This window comes from Pelecanus crispus, chromosome 2 (genome assembly GCF_030463565.1).
Source record: "Pelecanus crispus isolate bPelCri1 chromosome 2, bPelCri1.pri, whole genome shotgun sequence".
Lineage (NCBI taxonomy): Eukaryota > Metazoa > Chordata > Aves > Pelecaniformes > Pelecanidae > Pelecanus > Pelecanus crispus.
This window is the reverse complement of record NC_134644.1, coordinates 117,574,482-117,601,207: the sequence shown is the minus strand read 5'-3', so window position 1 is coordinate 117,601,207 and position 26,726 is coordinate 117,574,482. Positions and strand designations below refer to the sequence as shown.

Here is a 26,726-nt window from a genome sequence, read left to right as displayed (position 1 = left end):
AGAAGCAAAAGAGGACTAAAGCTGACCAGGTCCAAGTTTATTTGATTCTACCATCTCTGACTGTAGGAGACAAAGTAAGGAGGAATAAATGGAAGCAATAAGAACTTCTTATTTTCCTCTGGGAAAAGACTGGCATTATTTCTTATAATCATTGACCATGTTACCCTCCTCATTTAGCATCTAAAATTTGGTTTTGAGCTGCCAAGATGGATTTGGGACACTCAGGGGTCATGCTGCTTTTCTCAGTGTTGTTAATAGGCTATCAGCAGTTTTTGGCACTCTGTTGAAGTAAATTTCTTCTCCACTTTGAAGGATTTTCTACAGGTAGACAGGCAATTTTGTTTAGTATAAATCCTCACCTTTCTTATAGTACTGTCAACTCTAGTACTGTTGAGTGTTTGGCATACTTTTAAGTAATAGTAGTAGGCTTTTCCTTCTGGTATGTGTCCTGTCCTTCTGACAGGTCATTAAAAAGTAGTTTCAAAGACAGGAGCCGTCTGTTAATTGTTAAAATATTGTAAGCGTCCAAAATAGTTTTTGAGCATTATAGAAGACAGTAGTCATAACAGCAACTAAGAAGTGTTTACTTCCCTAAAAACATGGTGCACCTTCTTAACAAATTGTGTTCACTGGAAATTGCCAGACCCTTGGTTAAGAGAGTTCAGCAGAATTTCATGCTTGGATCTTCCCTCTATGCATCCAGAGTATTTCTTTACTCAGTAATTATTCAGAAAGTCTCAAGGGAGATTGAATCAACAGAATGATTTGGAAAGGATAAAATGAAATAATTGACATCTTTCAGAATAGGTATTCCTCTACCTTTCCCCATAGCCTTGGAATAACACTTTGTCAGCACTCCACTGATGGTTCTTGCCTTCTTCCCTCTTCACCCCACCTTGTGTGTATTCATACCTTGGCTTAGAGGTCAAGCCTTTTTTCCTTTTTGACAAGGTAGCATCTTAGCAATGTTGACGTGCAGATTATGATAACTCCACTTGATGTATGCAGCCTTCTCAGTGTCAACAGCACTGGATGGCATGATGCTCATTGCCCATATCTATGGACGTTTATAGGCTTCCTTTAGAAATGTTGTCAGAGAAGGCTAAGAAGTTTTGTGATGCTTCCTTGGAATATTGTCACTTGCTGCTGTTTTACGTTTTCCTTGATTCCTGAAGTTTGCTTTCTCATCTAAATTACATCAAGTTGAAAGTCTCCATTACATAGCCCTGCGCTCTTGAATTTCTTCCTTTACTACCATTGTTTGAATTTGTTGTTGTTACATAGTTAAGTTCCTTTTTTCTTATCTCCGGGGCCATCTGCAGATGGTGGTACCTTTCATAATAAAAGCCAAGGTGCCATTTAGAAATAGTAAGGGGAATGCTGCCTTCCCTGTGTCTTCCGCAATAAAAAGACATGTAATACAAAGAAGCAAGTAATGGACTAGGAGTCTCTGGATTGGTACATTGGAGCTATGGGGTGAAGGAGTTGGTGCAAAGTATGCATGTGCAACAGACAGCTATAAAGCCACACAAAACACACCAGTTAACGTGTTGAACAACTGGAAGAAAAATATTGCTGGCAGCGTGGTGTTTCAACATGTGCTTCTCTGATCACATGTACCTTGGGTGCCTGTTAGGGTGTTCAGTCTCTGATTCTGAGCTGTTGCTCAAAAATCAGGAATAGTGGTGGTTACAGACAGCAGTGGACCCAGGCAGATTCAGCTTTGCCACCGGGCTCAGGCAGATGCAAGGTCAGCGTGGGGCTTGCTTTGTGTCTGAAGCAGAGGTATTTTGCATGTTGTAAACTGCATTTACCAGCTTTTGGCATATGAAGTATTGGCTACAAAATGAGGATGTTCTACCAGTGATTTTACAGTGGTGTCACTTTGGTGACATGGCACAGGATGGTGGTCTTCCCCCAGTGAATCTGGCACTTCCAGATTGCTCTTGCCAATGTGCTCGGAGTCAGTGGCTTTCATATTTCTTTCAGAGTCTCTCTTGGTTTCTTGCTGCTTGCAAACACTTAGGTATATGATGATCTTACTGTTTTCTTCCACAGCAGTCGTACCCTATCTTGTTTGAACACTTGGTGTGGACAGTGCTGGTTGCTGCCTCGGTCAGCAGAGTTGTATGTCTTTTCCCTGGTGTTTTAATCCTTTTCTTATTGGGGTCAAGTTTAAAAAACAAACAAATGGAGTTGTCAATTAAGTTCTCTTCCTTTTTTCAAGGCATGGATTCAGCAGCAAGTCCAAGAAATCTGTAGATCGATCATTGGTGAAATGTTGATATTTTGAATGTGATGATCTAAATGTTGTAAGAAGAAGAAAGATAGTACTACTTTTGCAGGGAAGAAGAGCATACTAACGCTTTTTTGATTATACTGTGTTTGAGGTCTTCCCCTCCCCCCCCGCCAACCCCTGCAATGAAACGATTTTTTTTTAAATTTTATTTCTTTTATTTGTAATTTTTTTTATCTAGGGAGGTTCCTATGAAGGATGCCAAAGAATATGCAGAATCTATAGGTGCAATTGTTGTTGAAACCAGTGCAAAGAATGCTGTTAACATTGAAGAACTTTTTCAAGGAATAAGTAAGTAAATGCTCCCTTTATTTATTTATTTAATTAATTGTGAGTGGTTTGGAGGTCTTCTGAAAATATCTGTCTGTTTTGGGTCTAAAAACTTCTCTCCCAAGGACATCAAGAAATCCACTGGGCCGGTAGTATGGCTGCTGTTTATGCAGATATAAACTAAGACTGACTTTGAATACACCAGAGCAAAACATAGTAGATAGTAGATATGGGGTAAGTCTATTCCTTCTACATCTATATATAAATCCTGCCCTGTGTCACATCTTCTGCTTCAGACCAAGCCTGCTCTAGAGGCAATACTGTTGATCTTATCATCATGTTGATAAAAACTTAAATGTTGAGAAATGCGCCTGGAGGGCTATGATAAGTAGAAAATAGTCATCACAGTGGAATCCATTTAAAAAATATTTTCTCTCCAGGTCTTTAAACAAGATGAGACTGACCTTCCTCATAAGGAGCAGAAAAAATGTTCAGTTTGTCTTCTAGGGGTTCCAGTTTTGGTCTCTGGCTGCAAGTGGGAAGGACTTTGCAGGCTGGAAGGGACCTCAGGAGACCTTCAGTCCAACTTCCCACTCAAAGCAGACTTGATAGTGAATTTCTCGAGCCATTGTCTGGCTGGGCCTGAGAGCAGAGGTTCCACAACTTCTCTGGGCAGCTGAGTTCAGTGTTCAAATAGTCATCACAGTGGCATCCCCCCCGGTGTATCAAGTCAGAACCTCTCCTGATTCAGTTCACGGCCACCGTCGCTCATTGTCCTGGATGCGCCTCAGTAAAGAGCCTGCCGCTGTCTTCTTAGCAGCCCTCCCCATAGGTACTGACGGGCGGCTTTGCAGTCCCCCGAAGCCGTCTTATCTCCGGGCTGAACAGGCTCCATTTGCTCAGCCCCTCCTCACGGGGCCAGTGCTCCAGCCCCCTGACTGTCTTGGTGGCCTTCCTCTGAACTTGTGCCAGTTTGTCAACATTTTTCTTGTATCCTGGAGCCCAAAACTGGATGCATTACACAGCTTGTGTCAGACCATATCTAGAAGGGGATAACAACTTCACTTGATTACTAGCTTGGCTCCGTTGGTTTGACTTAGGATGCTGTTGGCCATCTTTGCTGCCAGGCACACTGCTGGCTTGTGCTCACCTTGCTGCCCTTGGGTCCTTTTTGGCAGAGCTGCTTCCCAGCCCGCCAGTCCCCAGCCTGTCTCATAGCCAGGGGCTCTTCCTTTCCACAAGCAGGGCTTGGCATCTGAACCACATAAGACTCCTGTTGGTGCATTCCTCCCTCCAGCCTAAAGCCCTGCCCTCAAGGGTATTGAATGCACCTCTGAGCTGGGTATCTTCTGAGGGTTGAAGTGGGTGCATATTTTTTCCTCCTTCAGGCCACTGATAAAAGGTAGTAAGCAAGGCACTCCACTTGTAACTGGCCTACAGGTAGATAACTACTGTTAACCACTGGCCTTTAAGTCTGATGATCCAGCCAATTTTTCACACAGCTAACAGTCTGCCTATCTAGACGTACAACATCCCAACTTGGATATACTAGGATACTGTAGGAGAAGGTATTGAAAGCCTGGCTTAAGTCAAGGTAGACAACATCCAATGCTCTTCCTCAATCGCAGGCCCAGTCATACTATCATTTAGGGCAACCAGGTTGGTTGGACATGGTTTACCCTTGGTAAGTCCATGCTGACTGGTCCCGGTCACCTTCTTTACCTTCATGTGCTCAGAAGCAGCTTCTGAGAGGATTTGCTCTGTGGTTTTCCCAGGAAGCAGAGTGAGGCTAACCAGCCTGTAGATCCATGGCTTGTTACTGCCCTTTTTGAAGACAGATACAACATTCACCTTTCTTCAGTCACAAGGGACCTCCCTCCACAACCTTTCAAAAACAATAGGCATGATAAAGAACGGCCTTACAGTGACATTGGCCTGCTCCCTCTGCATCCTCAGGCTTGTATGGGTTGAGGTTTCTTAAGAGCTCTATGAATTGATCCTCTTCCACTACTGGTGGTTCCTCCTCCCCCTGAATCCTGTTTTGGGGTGCAGAGGCCTAGGAGGACAGTATGTCCAGAAACTCAACTTTGTTTCCCTGAAGTCTTTTATTTTATTTATTTTATTTTATTTCACATATTCATAATCAGCTCATGTTATCTACCACACTTTGCCTGAGATGGGGCCTGTTCAAGTGTTTGCTTCTCTTGCATGGGATGCATTTGAAATGGTTAATGAGGATGAATATTCCTAGAATACTCTATCTTTATTTTACCTTATTTAAAAAAGGAGGAGTGTGTAACATGGCTGTCTGGAGGAACAGGTTCTTCCTTGTGACAGTTTACTAGATTGTCTGCATATGACAGATGCAGATGTGAATGTTCTCATGGAGAAATTCATCCTTGCCATGTGATTCGATAATTAGTTTCCATTTTTTGATAGGCAATGCTGCAGCTGGCAGTGTACACTGTCCCTAATAATGGATATAATAGATGAGGAAAATCGGCTAAATTAAGTTTAGTATGAACTAGATACCCAGGCAAGTGCACTTAATTCCACAGGCAATTATTTCTATATATAGAAATATTTGGTGTCAGTGGATGTACTCATGACCTTATCAAGTACTCAGCAGAGAGAAAGGAGAGAGTTTGTAGTGTATGTTTATAGAAATATAGTGGAAACCAAGTGAAAAATGCTTAATTAGCAGGAGAATTAATTAGTATGATTGTGACTGGGCAGAAGGTATGGATAACTTTCCGATGTTTTACACCTCTCCAGTCTTTGTGCAATTTCAAAAAAAGTCTGTTTATGCCCAAGTTGCCTGGCAGCATTTCTGCCTTTTCAGTGTATGAAGTCCCTCTGTGGCCGTATCTCCTACCCTGTTGACTAATTTTATTTCTGTGGTGCCCTAGAAGTCATGCTGCAGCTTTAGTTTTGCTTCCACGCTGCCCGAGAGTTCGTGCCCTTCTCTTTATGCTGCAGTAGAAGGGCATGGTGCAGCTCCCCAGCCTCTGAACAGGGAGACAGCAACTTCTGTTTACCTTGGATCTTGTAGGTAGACTGTATGTGTTGCCTATTTTACAGCTTGGATTTGGAAGGATATTCCAACATGTGTGGAGAATTTCTCCATTAAAAACCTTCTTGAAATTGATACTCCAGAAAGGGCGGACTGCATTTTAGTTTAGCTAAAAAATTTACCTCCTTCTAGCTTATGCTTTTCATTCCCCAGGGGATATTTTAACATAATAATTTTTCCTTCATAAGGTGTCAAACAACTGTCTCTTTTCCAGGGAAAATGTTGTGAATGGAGTGAAATAGTATAATGGGAAAAAATTACTCAACATAATGATATAAAGAAGGCGGAAAATAAAAGGGGAACTGGGATGTTTTGCTGACAACCAGATAAATCTTGGAAGAATTATAGAGATTATAGACAGACCACTTCATTTCTAAGGTTATTCTATTACACCATTTTTTAAAGATTTTTTAAAAATGCTTTTCTCAGGATTTGAGGATTTGACTGCTTTGAGGGATGTCTTAATAACAGTCTCAACACAAATCCACTGTCCTTAATTCTTCTCAAGAAAATACAAAAGACTAGAATCAGTAAAAGTTTCCGATTTTTTTTTTTTGAAGATGGGGCAAATCTGGCAGGAGAGGGGCTCTGCAGTCGGTGTAGTCAGGCAAATAAGACTGAGGAGGCAGACTGAGCACACGAGTCAGCAAAGTTGGGGTTCTCCGCGCTGGAGTTTTCACTGAGCTGCGTAATGGGATGCAGCTCCTGGCTGTCTGTTGCACCCCTGTGATTTCAGATGGCGAGCCACCACACTTGCCCTGGTTACATTTAGCAGCACCTGACTGAAGGCTTGCTGCGATTGTGAAACATCACGTGGCTGTTTTATTTCTCTGTAAACAAGAAAAGAATATTTTTAGTACAGCTGTATATCCCCCACTTGGGCTGAATTTTTCCCAATGCCTTTCTTGAAAGGTTTTTGACATAAAAAGGGCTTTAGATTATAGTGGGTTTTCATGCATTCCAGCAGTTCTTTTTTAATAGCTGAGTGTCTAAGGATCAAATGTTACTAATTTGTTATTCCCAGCCTTAGAAGAATCATAGGCACAGCGGCTCCTTGTTGCTGGTTTATACTTCAGCAGCAGCAAATATGCCAGGAATGTATTATACGATAGCAGTATAATATGGTATAAAGTTGTGCCTGTGCAGGGGGTCATACCAGTTCTGTATTGCCCCTTCTTGGTTGTGGGGCTTTAGTCCACTGACCGCTGCTTGTGCCTGGGAAGGCAGCTTGCCCATTAAAACTGGCTGGTTTTCAGTGACTAAACAAGCTGCCCCAAGCATACTGTCATTTAGTAGCAATCACACCCTTGCAATTTTCAGACACCCGTTCATTTAACAACCCAAATAAGCCTCAGTTACCTTATTCAAATCTAGTACACGCCCAGCTATTTCTCTTCAGCGTGTGTATTGCCTGTTACCTTAGCGTGAAGGTGCCCCAGATAGGAAAGAGAAGATTACATAAAAGCCATCGTCTGTAAATGATAGAGCCGAGACTGTACCTCCCAGGTTAATACCAGTCTGCATCAGTAGGTCCAAGGGTGAACGGGCAGTGGGATGAGTAAGCTGCTGAAGAATACCTAGCCAAGTGAAATATGAAATAAACTGGTGCTTAAACAAAAAAATAAATGATGGGCATGCATTATTTTTTTGAAGTCTGGCAAGTGTTGGAGATTGGTGTGCTACCAAAGGGCAAGATTGGAGCATTTCAGCATCTTCTGCCAAGGGTGAGAGGGAAGTGAGGAATAAGCGTATCAGAATCACTCTACATAAAGTGTGTAAAGAGTTGTTAGCAGGCTCGGTCTGACTGATGCTAGTACTATGAGAAGGAGAGACAGGCTGACGTTTAAAAATCCAGATAATTATGTTCTTCCTAGACCAGCCTTCCTAATTAGAGCAGAGAGTTTCTGTCTCAGTATACAACCTTTCATGTGGTAAATGCTCAGTTATAAATGTATGAAGCTATTGATTTTCTGATGCCTTGCCAGCAGCTCATATATTGAATATTTAATGTAACCCAAATACTTGTTTCCTAGAAATACTGGGGGATTAAAACAAATCCAACCCCTAGAGTTTACAGTTTAACCAGTTGTATACTGGACAAACTAGAGAGGAATGCGTGAAATGTCTGCCTCTGGAAGGGGCAGATCCTTTCTAGCAGACATTCGATGTTTGCGCTGACTCAGATGGGCTTGGATGGGTGGAATTGCAGATGGACAATTTTTGAGTTTTGTGGAAGACAAGTTTGGTGTTTTTCATCCTGTTATCTGCTGATGTGTGGATATCGGTGAACCACTGTGAAGAGGTCTGTGAAAGACGTTTTAAGAAAAGCAAGTATGTTTATGTTACAAAGCAATTCACACATGCCATTTTTAAGGCAGCCCAAGCTCATAACTGAATTTTTGTAGGGGGTGTTCACCTACTGTGAAAGGATGAAAAAACATTGCACTAGTTTATAAGTATTTGAGATTATATTCTTTACAGTTTATGCTCCCTGTATTTCTAGGATTGCTTTCAAATTCTAATAAATGAAGCAAAAGTTACTGGCCTTTGGACTTTGGACTACTCTTAGTTAAACTTGTGAGGTCCTAGATTTCTCTCCAGCTGTAGGAGAGCTCTTCAACTTAAACTAGTAGATAAACCAAAACAGCCCAAAGTTAATTACAGCAGGACATCAAATCAAGGTTGGATCTCTTAGTAATTAAAGTCATTAGGATTTCTGTTGTTTACTTTGATGCATGTAATATTTAAATCTTGGGGGGGTGGGGCTGCAGATTTTGATTAAATGGGCAAAATTTATTTCTATTGCTGTTTCCTCTAGCAAGAACTTCAGTGTCAGCAATCTCTGCTTTTGCTTTAAAAAAAAAAAAAACAACTTTTCTTTTTTCTTGCATGGAGATGCTATTAGAAGTATTAAAATAATTGCAACTTAATTATGATTAGTTAGGCAATATCCTTTAATATAAATATGTGCTACCTTGCATGGAGACTTACAACATGAAGTAGACAGCAGTCATCTCTGTCAGTTGGGGAAATGTGCTTCACTGCAAGTATGGGGGAGAAAAAGAAACTAGAGACTGACTAGTGGGTCAAGCTTTATAAACCATGTGAGAGATATGGGGAACTTCTAAAATACTAGTGAAACTGGTTTCAAAGGATGAAAGGATTTGGGGGGATAGGAAGTGTGACTGTCTTAAGTCCTACAGGCACAGAAGGTGTCTTGTATGCAAATGCCAAAACTGTTGGATAAGAGGTACCTGCTTCATTCTGCCATGCCTTCACAGATGGCTGTGCTTTATTAATGACGTTTATAGAGAACAATGCTTTGCAGGGGCTCACCTTGCTGTGAGACAGCCAGCAATTTTAGGAGAATGTTCTGGCCATTGTATAGCTGTTGTACTGCTACTTGAAGTCTCCCTTTTCTCAGGTGAGCCACAGCAGTCACATCCTCAGCATGCTGTGGCGGCTGTCAGGCTGCTCCTCTGGAGCCAAGTGAAATGGAGTTCGCATCCTGCACTTAAAAAAAAATCTCCCCTTCCTTCAGTCCCCTAAAAAAATTGTTGTACACGATTTTCAGACAGAGAACAGATGGGACAAATGTGCAGACAGCCACTGTGCAGCACTGTGATGTCTTGCCTCTTACCCTTAGCAGAGTTGTAGTATTTGTGTTGGATATTAGGACTGTGCTTCTTTTGGACTGGGACTTCATCATCCGGATGTGCCAGCTCGGGTTGATCACATGACATCTGTTTTCCTTTCCACTACGCACTGAATGAGTATCTGTCAATGCACTGTTGTGTTTGTCCCTTTGTCAGCATGGTAACCAGTTGGGTTTTTGCCTTACACTCAACTTTAAGGCTGTTACCAGCCTTTCATGCATTCTTGTACAGGCCGATAATGAAACAAGTTTAATGTTAAAAAACCAAACAAAACCAAAATGCCCAACTCCAAGCCTGATTTTTCTGAGCTAATGGAGGTCAGCTTATAACTGGAGCATCACATTCAAAAAGGAACAAAGAGAGCAGATGTTATTACTGTGATGATGCATCCTGCTTCCAGCTGTAGCAGAGCAATCCCCACTTGCCTGCCTTCAAGTTCTGCTCACAGAGCTGTCACCCAGTCCCTGTTGTCTCTCTTGCCTCCCTGCTCCAGTTTTTGTTTTTCTCCCTTCCCATTTTGTTTACCTCTTGTCCCACCCTCCCATTTCCCAATCTCTTTGCCTCTGGCACTCTCAGAACCACAGCTCCCGGAGTGCTGATTAATCTCTTTACATTAATAAGTCTCAGGTTCAATAGCAGGGGTTGGAACTCTATCAGGCATTGGAGAAGACTCTGACCTTCATCCTGGACTGCCTCAGCCTAACTCAAACAATCCAGAAAGGAGGAGGTGCAGTTCATTTAGTGCTTCCTACCTGTTAACCTGGATGGTTCACTTCAGAACCATAACAATTTCTGTAACCCTACATTTGAGCCGTCTCGTGACGCTTATTATTTTAGACACCATGGCATGTTTACTGGAATGAGATCATGGAGGAAACCAAGACATCTGCACAAAGGTGGTGCATGTTTACAAACAGTTTTGTTGCACAAAATCTCTGAAACATGGTCTAAACATTAGTGAAATGAAACCAAAATATATAATCAGATATTTAATGAATACAGATGCAAAATCTAATTTTTAAATTGCAGTGAGCGGATCTCACTCCATAGAAATACCAGCAGTGGGAACCATATGGAACTTTTATACTTTCTCAGTAATAGTATATCCCTAAGTTCCTCATTTCACCAGTTCAGCTGCAGAATTCTTAGATAAATGTATGTGCATCTGTTTTTCTCTGTGTAATTGACCGTTTCATCTGGAATCTGAAGATGTGCTGTTGGTGGTCTTTGGCAAGCTGGCTGGTTGTGTCCTGCTCTGCAACATGGAGAAAAGACTCTATTTGTGGTCTAGTTTGTTGTCTTTAAGTTAAGCAACAGAAGATTTCAATCTCTCATGGACCTTTTGAGCTGACTTTATCTTAACAGAGCAGCCATTGGTTTGAAGCGGAATTGTCTTAACGTATTTATTTCTTCAGCAAGAGAATTGCTGGGCTGGATGTCAGGGCACTACTGCTCCTTTCTGACATCAACTGCATGAAAGAAATAGCATGAATTAACAACGCTGTAGGTTATCTAATACAGGAGTATTTTTTTATTGCTCTGGAACAGAGACTATGTATGCCAGGGAGATATACATTTTAAATGAGTATATGCTTTCTAAAATTAATCCAGTGTATGACCTCTGTTGATCCTGACTCAGTGCCAGCTATATTTGAGCTGGTGTCAGCAATATTGATGCCATATTTATCAAGAGCTGACAGACAAGATGCGATGATCACGGTGCTTTTAGGTAGCAGTAGTGATTGAGCTGGTTTAGAAGCAGGAAGTGTAGATGCAGGCTCAGCATTTTGCTGCTCATCCTTAGTGTTCTGCTGCTGCTTAAACCTTTCCCTGTTACAGCATCTGCTGTGAGACTAGCTGTCAAGGAGGCCCAGGGAGAGACAATTGGTCAAACATTTCTGACTGGTTCTTTTTATCCACTTCTCCCAACCCTTGGTGAAAAATCACTCTATTGTTTGCTGTGGAGCTGGTTCTCAGATGTTAGACTGAGTTTTACACTCCAAGAAAGTTACTGCTGTCAACCACCCATCAGATGGTAAAAGCTGCTTGGGCAGGGGTAAGTCTTGTTACCAGAACAAAAATTATTTAACTTGATGGTTTAATAAATCTGGTAATAAATAGTAAGTGAGAGAAAACTCACATACTGGAAAAAAAAAAATTCTCTACCTTGAAAAACTTTTAGACTGTTTAAAGCTTTATTTCCTTGTATTGAATTTGGGGGCCGTATCCAAACAGCAGAAAACATGACTAGTTAATGACAAACAGTAACTTAAACAACGGCAAATGACAAACAGTAACTTAAATTCATAGGCCAGAATAACTAATCAGCAAATGCTATGTCTAGAGATTTTTTTCTCTCTATTATCTGGAGTTGTTATCTGTGTGGTTTTTATTGTTTTGAGAAATGAAAGAAATCAAGGTGATTCTTAAAGACATATTGTGTCCTGGTCTGAACTGGATAAAGTGCTTGCTGACCTTGAAGCCTGCTATGTTTTTGCTCCAAAGATAAGCTTGCCTGCTTCTTTGCATACACCTCAAGAGTATTGTAGAAAAGACCCAAAACTCACAAGAAATATGACACACTCCATGAAAAACAAATAGAGGTAACATAGTTCTTTAAGGTGGACTTCTAAAAAGAAAGTTAAGCTAGTTTACAAGCTCTCCTCTTCCAAACTTACTGTTAGAAGAACAAAATGTTTAGCGAGTATTTGCTTAATGGTATGTAATGGAAATTGTGTCTGTAAATTCCAACATTTTAGCTACATTGTGCTCTGTGTCAGATCGACAGGGTTTTATTTTAGCTGGGACTGAGTTGAAAGCACTTTGGAAATAGTAGGTACCTAATGCAGAAGTTCTCTCCAGGTCTCTACAATGACAGCATTACCTTCTTGGAAAGCCTCTCACAGATATTACATTCTTCATATTCTGTAGCGTTTTAAGAAATAGTGGATTCTCTTTATCTTCAAACAAAGCCAACAGAACTAATGCATGTAACAACTGTGTCTATAACCACCCATTCTGCTTTTTATTTTACTTTTGAAGGGCACTTACATTATGTTTGGACTTGAAGTTTGTAAGCAGGGTGTGAAGTTGATTTTTAGTGACCTAAATAGAGTGCAGCATTGTAATGTCAGTACTTATACATGCTTCAGCCCTCAAGATACCTGTTGCTCACTCTGTTGGACTAAATACAGTATCTTTAGCTTAGTAACATGAGGAATTTTTCCCCTATCGTTCAGTTGTACAAACACCCAAGATTATCTACTTCAGAAGTCAGACTTCCATTGTATAACATACCTGTTCAGAACTGACTAAGAGGTGAAATTTTGATGGGCTTGACCAAAGGTAATTTAGGGACAAGTTTTACAGATGAAAGTTTGCTGTTTGATTTTATTGGGATTGGATTTTACCTGAATGCTTTTAACTCGCCCTCCCACAACCACCCCCCCCACCCCCCCCCAAGTAATTTGTAGGACTCAGGCTTCAACATAGGTACATAATTCATAGAACATTTGGCAAGAGCGAGCTGTGAATAAATGCAGCAAAGGATGGGGAAATCTAAACTGTAAAAGGCACCTGGATTGTGGTGAGCTGTTCACAGGAACTTTATGCTCTCTGAAAGTGGCATATAGCAAACAAATGTTAAATATTTTAACTCTTGTTATTTAACATGGGTAATAGTAAAACCAGGAGTAATTCATAGAAAGTAGATTCAACTTCAGAAAAAATTTCCAGCAAATCCACAAGGTAATGAGAAAGTATGTTACCCTGACTGTAAGCTCTCCAAGATACTGATGGAGTGATCACTTTAATGGAAAAGCCAGGTCCACACCAGAGTCAGAGGATAGATTGGACCTGGGAGGATCTTGTTCTTCCATTTATAATTCTAATTATTAAGCACATTGTATGTTGTCCATGAGTAGGAAGCCAGTTAGACAAAAGATGCAGCAATACTAAAAGGGCACACGGGGGAGGGAGTTGGAGCAGTGCCTTCTGCCCCTGGGAGAGATCTCTAGCTCTCCTGTGATGGCTGAAATTCTTTCAAACACTTAAAATAATCACCCCATAAGATGATTAAAAAGTCAGGAGAGTTGGGGGAGGGGGTTAAGTAATCAAAGCTGTCAACTGGAAAGGCATAGGTATCCCTCAAAGGAGGGAGGGATTCAATGAAAAGAATAGAATTTTTTTTTTTCTTTTTCAAGTATAGGCAGCATGTATTTAGTTACAGGGCTTTGTAAAACTGTAGTGTACTGGGACTAAGTGCCATGCAGATTTAGGAGAGGCAAGATCTTGTTAAGCTAGCACCATGCACATTTAAGTGGAATTAGGAGAAAGCTGAGAATTTTCTCTTTCTTAGTGGTAAGGTTCTCAGTGAGTTAATTTTTTTTTTAAATACATGGATAACTATTTCAGTGTACTTCATGCATTCTCAGTAGCCATATTTCATATATTTTTTAAAATGTGAAAATCTTCTTTCATAAGCAGGATGCAAGGAAAAAGATTCAAGGTACACAGGAGACAGTTGTTTTCTGGTGAGGTTTCACAGATGTAATTCTTATGCAAGCTAAATCATCCTAACTGTTACCTGCATGTGTTGTTACTACATCAGGAAAATATAATTTGCTGTCTCCTTGTGTGTTTCAGGTCAGCAAATTCCACCCTTAGATCCTCATGAAAATGGTAACAACGGAGCAATCAAACTTGGAAAGCAGACTTCACAGATGGGTAGGCGGTGCTGCTGACCCAACTTGATCTTTTTAGATTTACTTGAAAAACAGCACCATTTGCTTTTTTCACCGAGAAAGGACTTCACGATCTCAGTGATGTGGCTCCTTATCTTGAAAGCAATACTTCCCATGAGCAATAATGCGAGGACCAGAAGCAGAAAGCTTTACTTCAGAGGGATTTTGCAAAACTGAGTTGGAAAATCCTCTCTAATATCCTGTCAAAATTACAATGTCCAAGTACTCCAATTCTCTGTTTAAGCCAATGATTGGTTTGGGGTTTTTTTTAATAAAAAGATCCTTTTATATATAAATTTTAGATTTGCTGCAAAAACTTCTCTTCTTACATTGCAAAGTGGACTTGGCATGTTTTTTAGAGTTTTCTCTGTAATAATAGGGTGAAAAAAAAAACCCATAAAACCTGAATTTTGGCTTACAGTTTCTCTGCCATCTTTCTAGCTGGACTCTGCTTCTGTATTTTTCTAAATCTGTAGCTTCATCTCATACTTTCAGTAAACATCAGCAAGAAATGGACTGAATTTGCTAACTAGAAAAAAAAAAAAATGGATCCAAAGGACGAGCGAGTGCAATTTTTACAGGCTAGAAGACAAAATCTGTGTCAGGAGGTGCTGTGTATGTGAAAGAAGGAGTTGTCATGAAGGAGACTGCTGGACCCCATGCAGTTCCCAGTCTGCTCCAGAAAGAAGTGAAGATGCAGCCGCTGTGCTTTGCCTGGGTTGATTCCCTTTCCAGGGTGCAGGCTTCATTAATCACTGAAATTGTAAAAAGAACATGAATGCAAGCTTAATCTCCACTACTTACCAGGTTTCCTCCAAATCTGTGTCCCAGACCATAGCTGTCTCTGCTCAAAGATGCCACATCCTTGGTTTCTAAAAGAGAATGCCACACTGCCCTGCTCCTTTGTGGTCTCACTGCAGTGCTCCAAGAAGTCTTCAAGTCAGAAGAATGGTATTTCTATACAAAAAGAGCTTAAGAGAGCACAATATTATTTGGGGGTAAAGGCTGGAATCTAATAAAACAAACCAGAGCGTTTCTTTACAAATGTGATTCTGTGAATTTGTGGAGTAGTCTCCTCACCCACATGGGGATGCAGTATTGAAGACCCATTGCATGATACCTTTGAAGCTTGATGCACTTGAAGATACAGCATAGAAAAAAAAAAAATCCAATAGGTGGTTATGAACTAGAAATAATGTAAAACTGTGTGCGTTTTTCCACTTCCATCTTTTATGAATGTGTGTGACTGAGATGATAACATATGAATTTATCTTCATAAATTTCATTGGAAATCGGAACTAGGGTAAGAAGGCAGGCTTCAAAACCAAAGCCCAGCCTGCATTCCATGACATTATTTTGTTCTTTTATGAGGAAAATTAACCTCATTGCACATTTGTTGGGAGACTTATGAAAAGCAAACAAAAGGGAAAAACAACTTTCCACAATAAATCATGAACAGGCAGGCTAGAGCTGGGTTTCCGTGTTTATGCATAAAAAACAGACCTTACTGCTTGGTTGTGAGATCGCTTTGATAAAGTGGCACTAAGTATTAGGGCTTGAAACAGAGCCAGATGAAATCAAAAGGAATGTTTCTTTGTCTTCAGAGGTCTTGAAGTAGTTATAGGTGGGAAATGTCCCACCGGATTTTATCTAAGAATCTAAGCTGCATTGTTTTTTCACATGTAATCCATTTCTCAGATATTTTAGACTCCTTTGAAAGCACTCATACTTGAAAATATGTCCTTGGATAATACACAGACTCAGACAGCTACCATGAAAAAGGATATTTCAAGTAAACTTTCAGTTGTCAGCTGTGATGATATATGATCCATGTCACTGCTTCATTGCAGCAACTATTTTACAGATAATCCAGGGTTATTTAAGTGAAAATTCAGCAATCATCATTGTTGATAGCTGGGGAGGGAGACAGGCTGCTTTAGGGAACATTTCATCCCATCCTAGTACAAGCAAGTCTGCCATGGGTGCCTGGCTCTTCCAGCTGGCTATGGAGGGAAAGGTTAACCTGGCCTTCAGCGCTAAAGAAACACCAAACTTATCAACATCACAGATTGATATCATTTATGGGATCTATGACCCAGTGCTGCGAGAGATGTGGTTCAGCCTAAATAAAACCCAGTAAAAGGCTAGACCTGTTGCCAAGAAAACAAGGTGAGATTGAACCCACTTTTTTAAAGGTGTCATGAATTTTAGTTCAACATATAATAGTTATGCGTAACTGATTTTTAAGCTTTCATAAATCTTTGTGGCATATTTCTTTCTTGTTTTTAATGTGACATCTCGAAACTCATCAAACCCTACTTGAGACATCTGAAAGTTTTGTAAGACAAATCTGCAAGTACCTTGTATACTCCGATTTATACAGTAACTGGCAATTGATGCTGATCTGTATGGAATAGATATTGTTTTGAACAGCAGCTCTCACAGCTGCCATTGAGCTGTATGTGAATCAGAACAGGTTTATGAGTTATATGTTAAAACAGTTTAAAATTGGAAGTTGTTACAATGGATCTCTGTCTGGCAGATTTTAAAATTCAAATGCTGGCTAAGTAGGCTCAAAGATATTTTTGCATTTGTTGGGCCAAATCTAAGTCACCTTATCCTGCTTTTAGTCAAGAAAAAGATTTAAATGAATAAGGATTCTGATTTATAAGTTCTTGAGATTTGGGTTACAGTGAGCTTCAATAAGGAACTCTGAAGTCACAGGTGAAAAAATAACGGGCCACTGTGCTGTGCAAGAGCAGCTCACATTTTTTTTAAGACAGGGCTCGCCTTCAGCGATGATGTTGCCTCTCTGCTGTTTGTCAAAGCTAAAGCGCAGCTTTAACTTGCCTCTTCAAATGGGGGAACGGTTTGTTTTAAAAATTGAGATTTTCAAATGTAAAATTCATGATTTCTGCTTCCTTTTGTTGCCTGTGTTGCTTGGAAAGTACCACCACCCTTCATAAACAGCCAGGAAAATTACGTAGAAAAAAACCCCAAACTCAGAGTCAAAAGTTTCAGCAGCAACCAGAATTCCTCTTAGTAGTTAACAGCTGGTGAAAAGTTAAATTACTGTACAGGAGCACCTGACTCGGTAGCTGATCTGCTCTAATAATAATAAGAATAATAATAATGCTGCCGTTCTAGGTTGGCCAGCTGGTGCTGGATTTGTCCAAGATTGGTTTTCTCAAGAGAGCGGGCAGCCGGACTGAAGCACAGGCTGCAGTGGCAAGGATGTTTGGTGGAGTTGTTTGCACCGTGACTCAAGACTGACTGTCCAGTTGTGGGTGACTTGCTTTTCTGGCTTGTCATGAACTAGTTTAAAAACAAGATTATGAAGGAATTAGTTTTCATATATGCTCTGCATATGTGTGTGTATATAAAGTACAGTTTTACATTGTTATGCTGACATGTAGTGTTTTTTTACTATGTCTGGTTCTGATATACTGCACATTGTATTCTGTAAGTACATTTTTTTGTTAATGGTCATTTCACCGTTGTGAACGTAAAGTTACGGATGAAAGGTAGCAAGAAGATGGAGATACACACAGGTACAATTGCTGACTCGCCATTCTTATGTATGAAAATGGCATATTATAGAAAAAGTTTGTCTTGCAGACTGAGAAACCTAAGAAATGCCATTATTATCCAAGAATTGGGACTCAGAAGTAATAAAGTTATACTCAAAAAAAAAAAGAAAAGAAAAAAAAAGATTATTTTTGTTCATGGTACAGCAGGTCTATCTGAAGTGCTTCAATGTAACATGGGTTTGTATCAATACCTGGAAAAGTTACCTATCATCCCTTATCTTCACTAATCCTTCATGGCATGTGGTAATAAGCGTGACTAGATAGGTTATACATGTGAGCACTCTGGCTATAATGAGACCTTCTCAGTACAGTGATGATATATTTTACTATCCTACCCTTAATTATTTAAACCAGAGTCAGTGATAAATTTTAAGTTTAAAATCACCTGCTAAGTACTATTCCTCTGTTTTGTTTATATAAGGGCTTTGACTGGGCTGGACCCACTCGCTTCATGTATGGGATGCTGCAATCTGTTAATACTTTACCTTCTGTTTTACATATTAATTGTATCATACCTAATAATATTTTTTTCCCTAAAATGTAGGTTTTGTGGTTTATTTAACCTACAATGATTAATGCTAATAAATGTTTTAAATACCTCTGATTTGGGGATGTCTCTGGTTTCAATAAAGCAGAACAAAATAGGTCCCATTTTTCACGTCATTGGCTCTTGAAAAAGGGCTGTCTGCAGTCTGTGGATTGCTTACCTTGGATTTAAATGCCACTTCAAACGTGTGTGGCTGGCCTTTTAGCAGAAACTGAATGTATTCCTGCGGGATCCTGCAGCGCAGGTGAACTTTCAAAAAACAGAAAAAGATTATCTGAAAATCCCATTGCTAAGTTATTTGATTTATCCATTGGAAGAGAGGTACCTGAGTGGCCAATATCAGCTTGGAAATTTAGAGTAGTAGCTGTTAGTAGAAAGTGGGCTTACAATTACCACTTACTTTGAATAGCAACCATGACTACTATGGCTCATAAGACACTTTCTCTTTTGTATGTATTTATTTTGGTGGTACATTTTTTTTTCCCCCCTACTTTATCTCCCTCAAACTTGTCTTTAGGACTTAAGAATTAACACTCCCTTAAGAAGGATGCAGTGTTTCATACCTCTTAGTGCTATTGTTTCAAGAGGTCTTTAAACTCACTGGAAGCTTTTTTGCACTGTCTGGTTCATATTTTCAAAGTTCTTACCACAACTATGAGGACTATGAATAAAGGGTTGGGTTTTTTTAAGGAAAAACAGGTTTTTGGAGTAAGGCTTTTTTAACTACCATGATAAATTCAACGCACACCAGTACACAAAAAGCACAGTAACTCAACAGCACGGAATACCATTTATCCATGTAAGGAGAAACCAGTATTTCAAAGGGGATTACATAGGTTGTGAGTTTCGTTACTGCTTGAAGACACCTGGCAGGATCTGTTCCCTGGTTTAAAGCATTTATAATCACATTGAAAAATTACGTATCTTACCTCCAGCTATGTGTAAATAAAAATGAGCCCAGGTACATAACCATAAACTATAAAAGGTGATGTACTTAATTCAAGGAAAGCCTAAGTAAGCCCCTCTTAACTACTATCAGTGTGTTGGAAAATCAGAAGTGAACGCTGTTTTTCCTTTCAGAGTGGAAAGAGAGTTGTGCCCCTTGATGCATCAGTCCTTGCATTGTCAATGGGATGTTTTACATGGCTTGGAATGTGTTCTTGTAGTGCTTTAGGTTAGTTTTGAGTTGAATTTAGCAATGAGAGGGGAGCTGTACAATTGGCTGGAAAATAAACCTCTGCTTTGCTTTTGAAGACTGGATGGTTGTGTCTCGGGGTACTTAAGGAAAAGTATTTGACATTTCGGCCTTCAAAATCTTCATGACAGCAGCTTCAGTCTTTCTGCAAAGAGCAACATAGGACACCCTGCTGTGACCTCCTGAACCCTGTTGTGAAATCAGGACAGCAAGGCTGATGAAATAGTCTGTGTATCTACTTCATACCTCCACCCCCTCACCCAATCTGTGAAAGTGTTCAGGCTACTACCAGGTTTTTGAAATGCCTCCCTTCCCTGAAAGGAAAACAGTAAGCTGCAGATTTTTTTTCTTTTTCTTTTTTTTTTTTCTTTTTTTTTCCTCCTCAATGTTGTTTTACACAAGGCTAGAGAGTCATTTTCTTAAAAGTGTTAAAACACTCATGGGACAATAGAGCAGCTAAAAGTATTTGTACAAGTGCCTCCGTTAATTGGTGCAGGTCACTCCCTAAAGACTCAGTGTCAACGACAGGATGCATTCATGGGTAATGGGGTTCTTGATCATTAATAAGATCCACTTTTGATTACATCCATTTTTTAACAGCTGGACCAGCGCTAACTCCATTGCTTGAAATAAATGCTCTCTCACTGTCCAAAAGTAAGACTCTTCACTAGAAACTGTAAAATCAATGGTTGACTGCATTTAGCAGGTTAAGATGAGAAGGAGTAAGTAACAGCATAATGTAGCATAATACAGCCTTTTTCATGTCTGAAAAATCGATTTCAGATGGGTTTCTTCTCTCAATTACGGTCTGTAAGAAGAGTCCTTATTGCAAAATGTCTGTATTTTTACCCTTCTGATACTGCTGAGTGGGTCTTGATGCAGATTAGTTTGCATTATCACTTATGACTGCTGTGTATTTTGTAGGAATATGAGCACAGGCTCATGATATTAGTGTTCATAATCACTGTGTTTTCAATAGATACGATGTAGAAGTGTTACTGAAATTGTTTTGTAACATAGTTGCGAAAACTTGAAGACAGTACACTGACAGAAATTGAAGTGTAAGGGCCCTGTACTAGCTTGCATTTAGTGTCACACCAATTAACAAGTTTTTAATAAGATGTCACTATTTAGTGTAGGGAAGTCTAGCACTAGGGTGGGAAAGAATTTTGAAGCTTCTGGTTAGGTATTAAACATTAATCAGCTTGAGAAGGATTTCTTTTTTCTGGCTGTTAAATTACTCCAGCCAAAAATAATTTTTATCCCTGAGACTCCCTGAAGTATTTAAAAAAAATATGCCGCCTTTGAAAAGTACTGACCTTGCTTTCTGAAAACCTCCCTGAGAACCCAAGCTTTATTTTTCCCATCATCTGCCAAAAGTTCTTTGAGAGACACCTTATTTATGATGAAACACTCAACTTTTCTGATTGCCACACTTTGAGAATTTTAGAAAACAAAAATGCATTTCCCCCGAAGTCCATTTCATTCACATTTATTTTACCTAGTCGGTGTCATTCCTGCTCTCTCCATGACAGTAAAATACATGTTTAAATAAGATAAATACCTAACAACTAAATCCCTGTTCCCCTACAGCAAGTAGAGTACTCTGGGAAAATGATCTTTTACAGACTAAGAGAGAGACAATCCCTAGGCTTCTGATTACTTATTGACAAGTACCAGTCAATAAGGAAGTCAGCTTACATGTCTAAGAGATGCCCTTGAGGAAAATGAACATCACGTTCTTTCCTCTTTGTCAATATAACATGACTTGGGGGGCAAGCGATAGCATTGCTGCTACTGACTTAAAATAAATAAAATATGAATAAGAGGATAGTAACAGTTTCTCTTTGCTTGTTTAATAGGGTTGAAATGTAGGTTAAGCACCTTATAAAAGAAATCCCTGCTTCTTGTCATCTTCAAAGAATATGGCTGCTTTGCTGACAAATACATGTTGGGAGTTTTCACAGAGGTTTAGCAAGAAAGAGTAATGGATGCAACCTGCATGACACGGTGCATTTCAAAATCCCTTTCCAATATTCTAGCTCTGCAAAAAATCAAGTCATCAGCAAACCTGGAATCACTACCAAATATCCAAGTTCCTGTCTGTGTTCATCACTCATCATGTGGGACAATTTTGCACTGTAGATACTTACCAAAAAAGCATAAAATGTGTAGCAGGAATCTAATAAGAACCCTCAGAAAGAAGGATGTTCAAAATAAAGACTTACATTTTCTGTGCTATTTCTTGAGACAGTCAGGAACCCAAATGAGAATGAAATAGCTTTCCTGGCACCGTTCCCTTTAGAGATACCATTTGTCCTCTGAGTTTTACCACACTCTGTAAGTCATTCCTGGTTCTCAGAGAAAATTTGCTTTCAAGGTGGCAACCTGAACTACCTGCTGGCACCTAACCAGCTCTCCTCCAACAGCACAGCCTTCAACACCGGAATGGTTCTCCCCACGGTCACAGTAAGGAGGGACAGAAGTCTTATTAGCGGCTGACGTTTCTAATGGAGGTGACTCAGTTTCTTGGCAGTTTTGAATACAAAGGAGGCTTTTGAGATATGCTGGAAATATGAACTCATAATGATGTAGGAAAGGGCTCCCAACAGATAAACTTGTTTCCTCGTGACAGAGATACCAGAGAAGGAAATGGGGGGGGAGGGGGTTGGGTTATAAGTTTTTCACCATGGTCTTTTTTTTTTTTTTTTCTTAAATGTTTTTAGGAGGTGGAATTTCTGGAGGGGAAATAGGTTTCTTGAAATGAGAACAAAGCCAGAATGTCACATTGACTACAAAATTCTGAAGAGGGAAAATAATGTTTAGAACTGAAAAGAAGGGACAAATAACATGATGATGTCCTACCCTGGAAGATGCTCTTTGTGGTGGGTCACAACCCCATCGAGGTGATAGAGAAGGAACAAAAGCAATGTCTGAAATAGAGAATTTGGATTGAGGGTGAAAAGGATATCACATTATAAATCGTCAAAGGGTGCATATACACGCATTTCACGGCACAGCCACATTAACACGGTTGCTCCTTGAGAACCCTAGCTAAAAAACGAGCATAAACATATATGAGATTAAGAGTGCATCAGGTGCCTAGACTCCACCTGTAAAAAATACCGTATCTTTATCTGTGGGTGTGCCTACGTTTACATACTACAAAGTCCACTGAACAAAAGATGATACGCATTCATGTAGTCCATGACACACCAGTTACTGAGTTGGAGCCCTGAACAAAGGGCTTTGGCTATTACGTTCTAGTGCACTTACATAGCCACCCTGCCTGCATGGTTTAGCTTTCCATGAAGGTTGATTCTGGCTGAACGATGTCTTGGAATGATGGGTAGTTTTGCAAGAAAACGGGAAATTGTTCCAGAGAAGACTAAGGAAGAAATGATGAGGTGGTGATAAATGTATCCAAGTAGATTTGCATTGACTGATTTAACTGCAGCATGTAATATGTACTTAAGTACTTGCTGCTGGGAGTATAAAGGCTTTACAATAACACAACATCCATCAGTGAAAGATAAAATGGAGGGATTTTTATTTTATTTTTCCCAGGGGGAAATTGATGCCTTAGAAAATCCACAAGACTTGAGCCATCAAGTCATCACTGTCAGTGGGCATGTCTTTCAGACACCTCGCCTCATCTCACTGCGAATCACACACCAGTGAAAGATGCGTACCACGGCAGAAAATTGCACCCTTCCTTGTGTGATAGACACAGTTTAAAAAATTACAGGGCCTGAAGCAACTGCCAGATTAGAAGGAGACCCTCCGTCTGAGAAGCCTGTTTTGTATCACATCAGTGACAGTGAGGTGAAGATGTCTGGGAGCTACGGGTTTCAAAGCTCTGCGAAAGTGGTTACTTACAAATTTGGCAAGATGACTCAGCACATCCCTGGAGTGCAGGAGAGCCTGAAGTTATTGAGGCTGCCTTCTGACAGGTCTTCTTTTGAAGAAAGCTAGCTTTTTCAGTGAAACGGTGCCAGAATTCCCATGAGAGGTCCCCGTTTCCTGAGATGTTTGAGGAAAGATGTTATGTTCCCTGCCATTTTCACCCAGCACTGGAAATTTTCCTTCCACTGAGCGGGAGCTTGAAGGCATAACTAAATCCTGGATATTAGATAATTCCAATGTGTATTTTAAACCAGCCAGCCACAGGCAAGAAAATTAGAGTTCAGGAACTTGTGATTTTCTTTTGGTATCTTCAGGTCATGCTGGAAATGTAAGCAAACTGTGTTTCAAGCCAGGTGACCTATCTGATTTCATACACAACCATGTCATAGGAAGCGTGTGATGAGGTGATACAAAGATTCTCTGTCAAATTTCAGTCATCTGCAATTTTAAACTGAACTGTTACTATAATGTCACAGTTGTCATTTACCTACATCTTTGGTACTCAGAGCAGCTCTATGGAGAGTGAGATTTTGACTGATTATGATGGAGTACAAATTGTCTCCCTTTTCCCACCAGGGTAAATGCCTCCAATTTAGGTATCCGTCCTCTCTTCAACTGCCATCCTTCTATGAGGCCATTGAATAAGAGCAATTTTGGGTCAGGGCTTTGAGGCCTTGAGGCTTGAGGTTGCCTCGGTGTACATTGAATTACCACATCGTCAGGCCTCCATGGCAACTCCATCACTTTCATCAGAACTGACCTCTGTGTTGCCTCACACAATAATAGGCTTCATGGGTGGGTTTGTGCATTTCTAATTTTTCCTGTGAGGCAACTGCAAATATTTCCTTAAGATGTCATCTGGTATCTGCTGATAACACAATGAAGGGAAGTGTTGAGTTTTATTAGCTGCTCAACTCACACAAAGGCAACAAAGACAGTAAAAACTGAAAATGTGCAAAAGTCTGTTTAAGGTCAGCTTGGGTAAACTCTACTGTTCTAGTTTCTAGAAAAGTAGTCAGATAATTGATAGATGTTGCTATGGTCATCCCATGAAGCAAAATACTTCTGCTTGTGTTTAAGAATGAATCCATCTGTGTTATCCAGGCTGAAACAACCAGAAGTCAGGTCAGTCAAAATGTGGCCTCCCATCTTGTCCAGTCTTTTATAATGAGTTGTTACTGAAATTTCTTAGAATTGAGTCAGTGGCCCGAATGAGTCATTCAGAAACCTCTATCCAGTTCACCCTTTAAGAGACAAACATAACATTTCAAACCTCATTTCACTTTTCAGTAAATATAAAGGAAAAAAGAATTGTGAGGAAATATCATGTGTGATGTCACTGGAATATACAAGCTTTCCCAAATGCATGACAGTTTTCAAGGAAGAGCCTAATTCTGATTTAAAATGTGACTTTGTGAAAATGTAATGATGCAGTTCCCTGATTTGCTACCCATCAAAGCTATCCAGATCAAGCCTCCTAAGATTTGCTGAAGATTACATGCCAGACTTGGAAACTCAACTTATAATGTGAAAATTGCCTAAAGAGTGATCTTTTTGGCTTAACCACTCCTAAGATTGAACATCCAATATTTTAACTTGGTTAAAAGTTTTGTTACTGATGCATAAGCCACAATCCAGCTCAGCTCTTTCTGTCACAATCATATTGTCTCTGAATAGCTAACAAGAGCAAAATGCAATGATTTCTTTTTTGCCTTTGGTGTGAGTGAAACTGAATTCACCTGGGGACTAGTTTCTGGATAAGAAAGCACAGTTTTTACTAAGCTGCTCTGAAAAGCTGATTTTTTTCTGTTACAATAATGAAGTGATATGAAATTCTTTCCCTTTCACTGTATGTGCAAGACAATGTTCATCAGTGAAAGCAAAACACATTTAAATCTTCAGGGTTGAATGCTCCCAAGATTATGAAAAAAATTGGTGGAGATACTCTTGGAGCCATTCAAATTCATTCTGAACAAATATTGGTGCACAGGGGAAATTTCGATGACTGGTAAAAAGTGAATGTGGCACACTGTAGAGAATAAATGTGATGGGTCTGGGTAATTATAAGCATTACATAGACCCTGGGCAAAATACTAATAAAGACATATATGGGAAACAAATAGAAATGAATTCATAGGTAGTAGCTTAGGTAATGTTAATCAATATATTTTTAATGGAAAATAGGTGCATTCAAGCAACAAGACGAGACTAAAATACAGTTGCTTAAGGTAGATGTATTGACTTAATACACATGGATTACTTTAAGTCATTTGATGTAGCCCTGCATGACAAGCTGGTAAAAAAACCCAGTACTACATAAAATCAATTTACCTGTATCAAATGCTCGGAGAACCAATTAGCAGCTGCATCAGCGTGTTTCTACTCTCTTCTAATGGGTTATTTCACAGCTTCAAAGGAGCCAATGCAGTTCAATGTCTTTATCAGTGATCTGGAAGAAAACATAAGCTCTTTGCTGATAACTTTGCAATAGGATGAGTCTCAATGTGGAAGAAATACTATCCCCTACCTGTCTATGCTGGGACTCTCTGAAGCCTCTGGTGCTTGCCCAGAGAGGGCGGGTGGTGAATGAATAGAAACTACTCTCTGATCCACTACAGATTCCCATTTTCCTCATTTCTATTGTTTGCCTTACTTGGGGAAGTGAAAAATGCAAGGAATGGCCAGGCACAGAAAAAGAAATCACATTGCAGGTTTGCTGTGGCTGACTATGGTTTTCTATTAAATTGCTATTAATTTCTATTAAATTGCTTTTTCTCATACTAGGGACAAAGGAGGAGAAAAAACACCTGCCTCATTTGAAGGTAAAAGGAGGGGAAGCTTGCTGGCCTGTCTGTCTGCTAGCCAGTGGGAAGAGAGGGACAGGAGCAATGTGGATTAGGAGAGAGGGAAGGGGAAAAAAAGAAGCAAAATAGGACAGAAGTAGTTTTGGGGTGATGGAGTGGGAGCTGAAAAGTCTCAATGCACTATAGTGTGTTTCTCTCTGAAAAGCAGAATTGAAAGCAGGAAACCTGTGGAATTAAAATAGTGATTGCACAGTTAAAGTCTGTATTAAAAGGCACAGGACCAAAGTGATGGGTGACTGGGTGCACTCTCCTAACTTTCCCTGTTAGTGCTTGGTGTTGGGGGAGGAAAAAGGGTGAATATTCATGGTTGCAGTTGGAGACCCTTGCACAGGGTTGCGGTGCCCATAGCGCAAGTGGGACCTGCTGAAGGGCAGAAGGGACCAGGCTGCCCACAGGGAAGGGGAACATCAGGGAATTGTGCACGGCATGATAGATCGCTGGCCAATGGGCGCACATGGGTTGGGAGTGGAAAGATCCCATATGGGGTAATTCAGGTCAGAGCATCTTTTGCTACATGGGGCTTTCTGCAGGCCTTTTTACCCCCTGCAACTTCAAAAATGCTGCCAGGTATTCCAGCTTTGCCTCTG

The 26,726-nt window shown here is 40.1% G+C and overlaps 1 protein-coding gene across 1 annotated transcript in view; it reads left to right on the top strand.

The window, feature by feature from the left end:
- RAB31 (RAB31, member RAS oncogene family) overlaps nucleotides 1–14,037 on the top strand; it is a 61,524-nt gene extending 47,487 nt beyond the window's left edge. Inside the window, exons 7-8 of the mRNA XM_075705049.1 lie at nucleotides 2,478–2,587; nucleotides 13,940–14,037. Of these exons, the coding sequence (XP_075561164.1) occupies nucleotides 2,478–2,587; nucleotides 13,940–14,037 (208 nt within the window). The remainder of the gene's footprint in view (nucleotides 1–2,477; nucleotides 2,588–13,939) is intronic.
- Nucleotides 14,038–26,726: the final 12,689 nt, after the last annotated feature.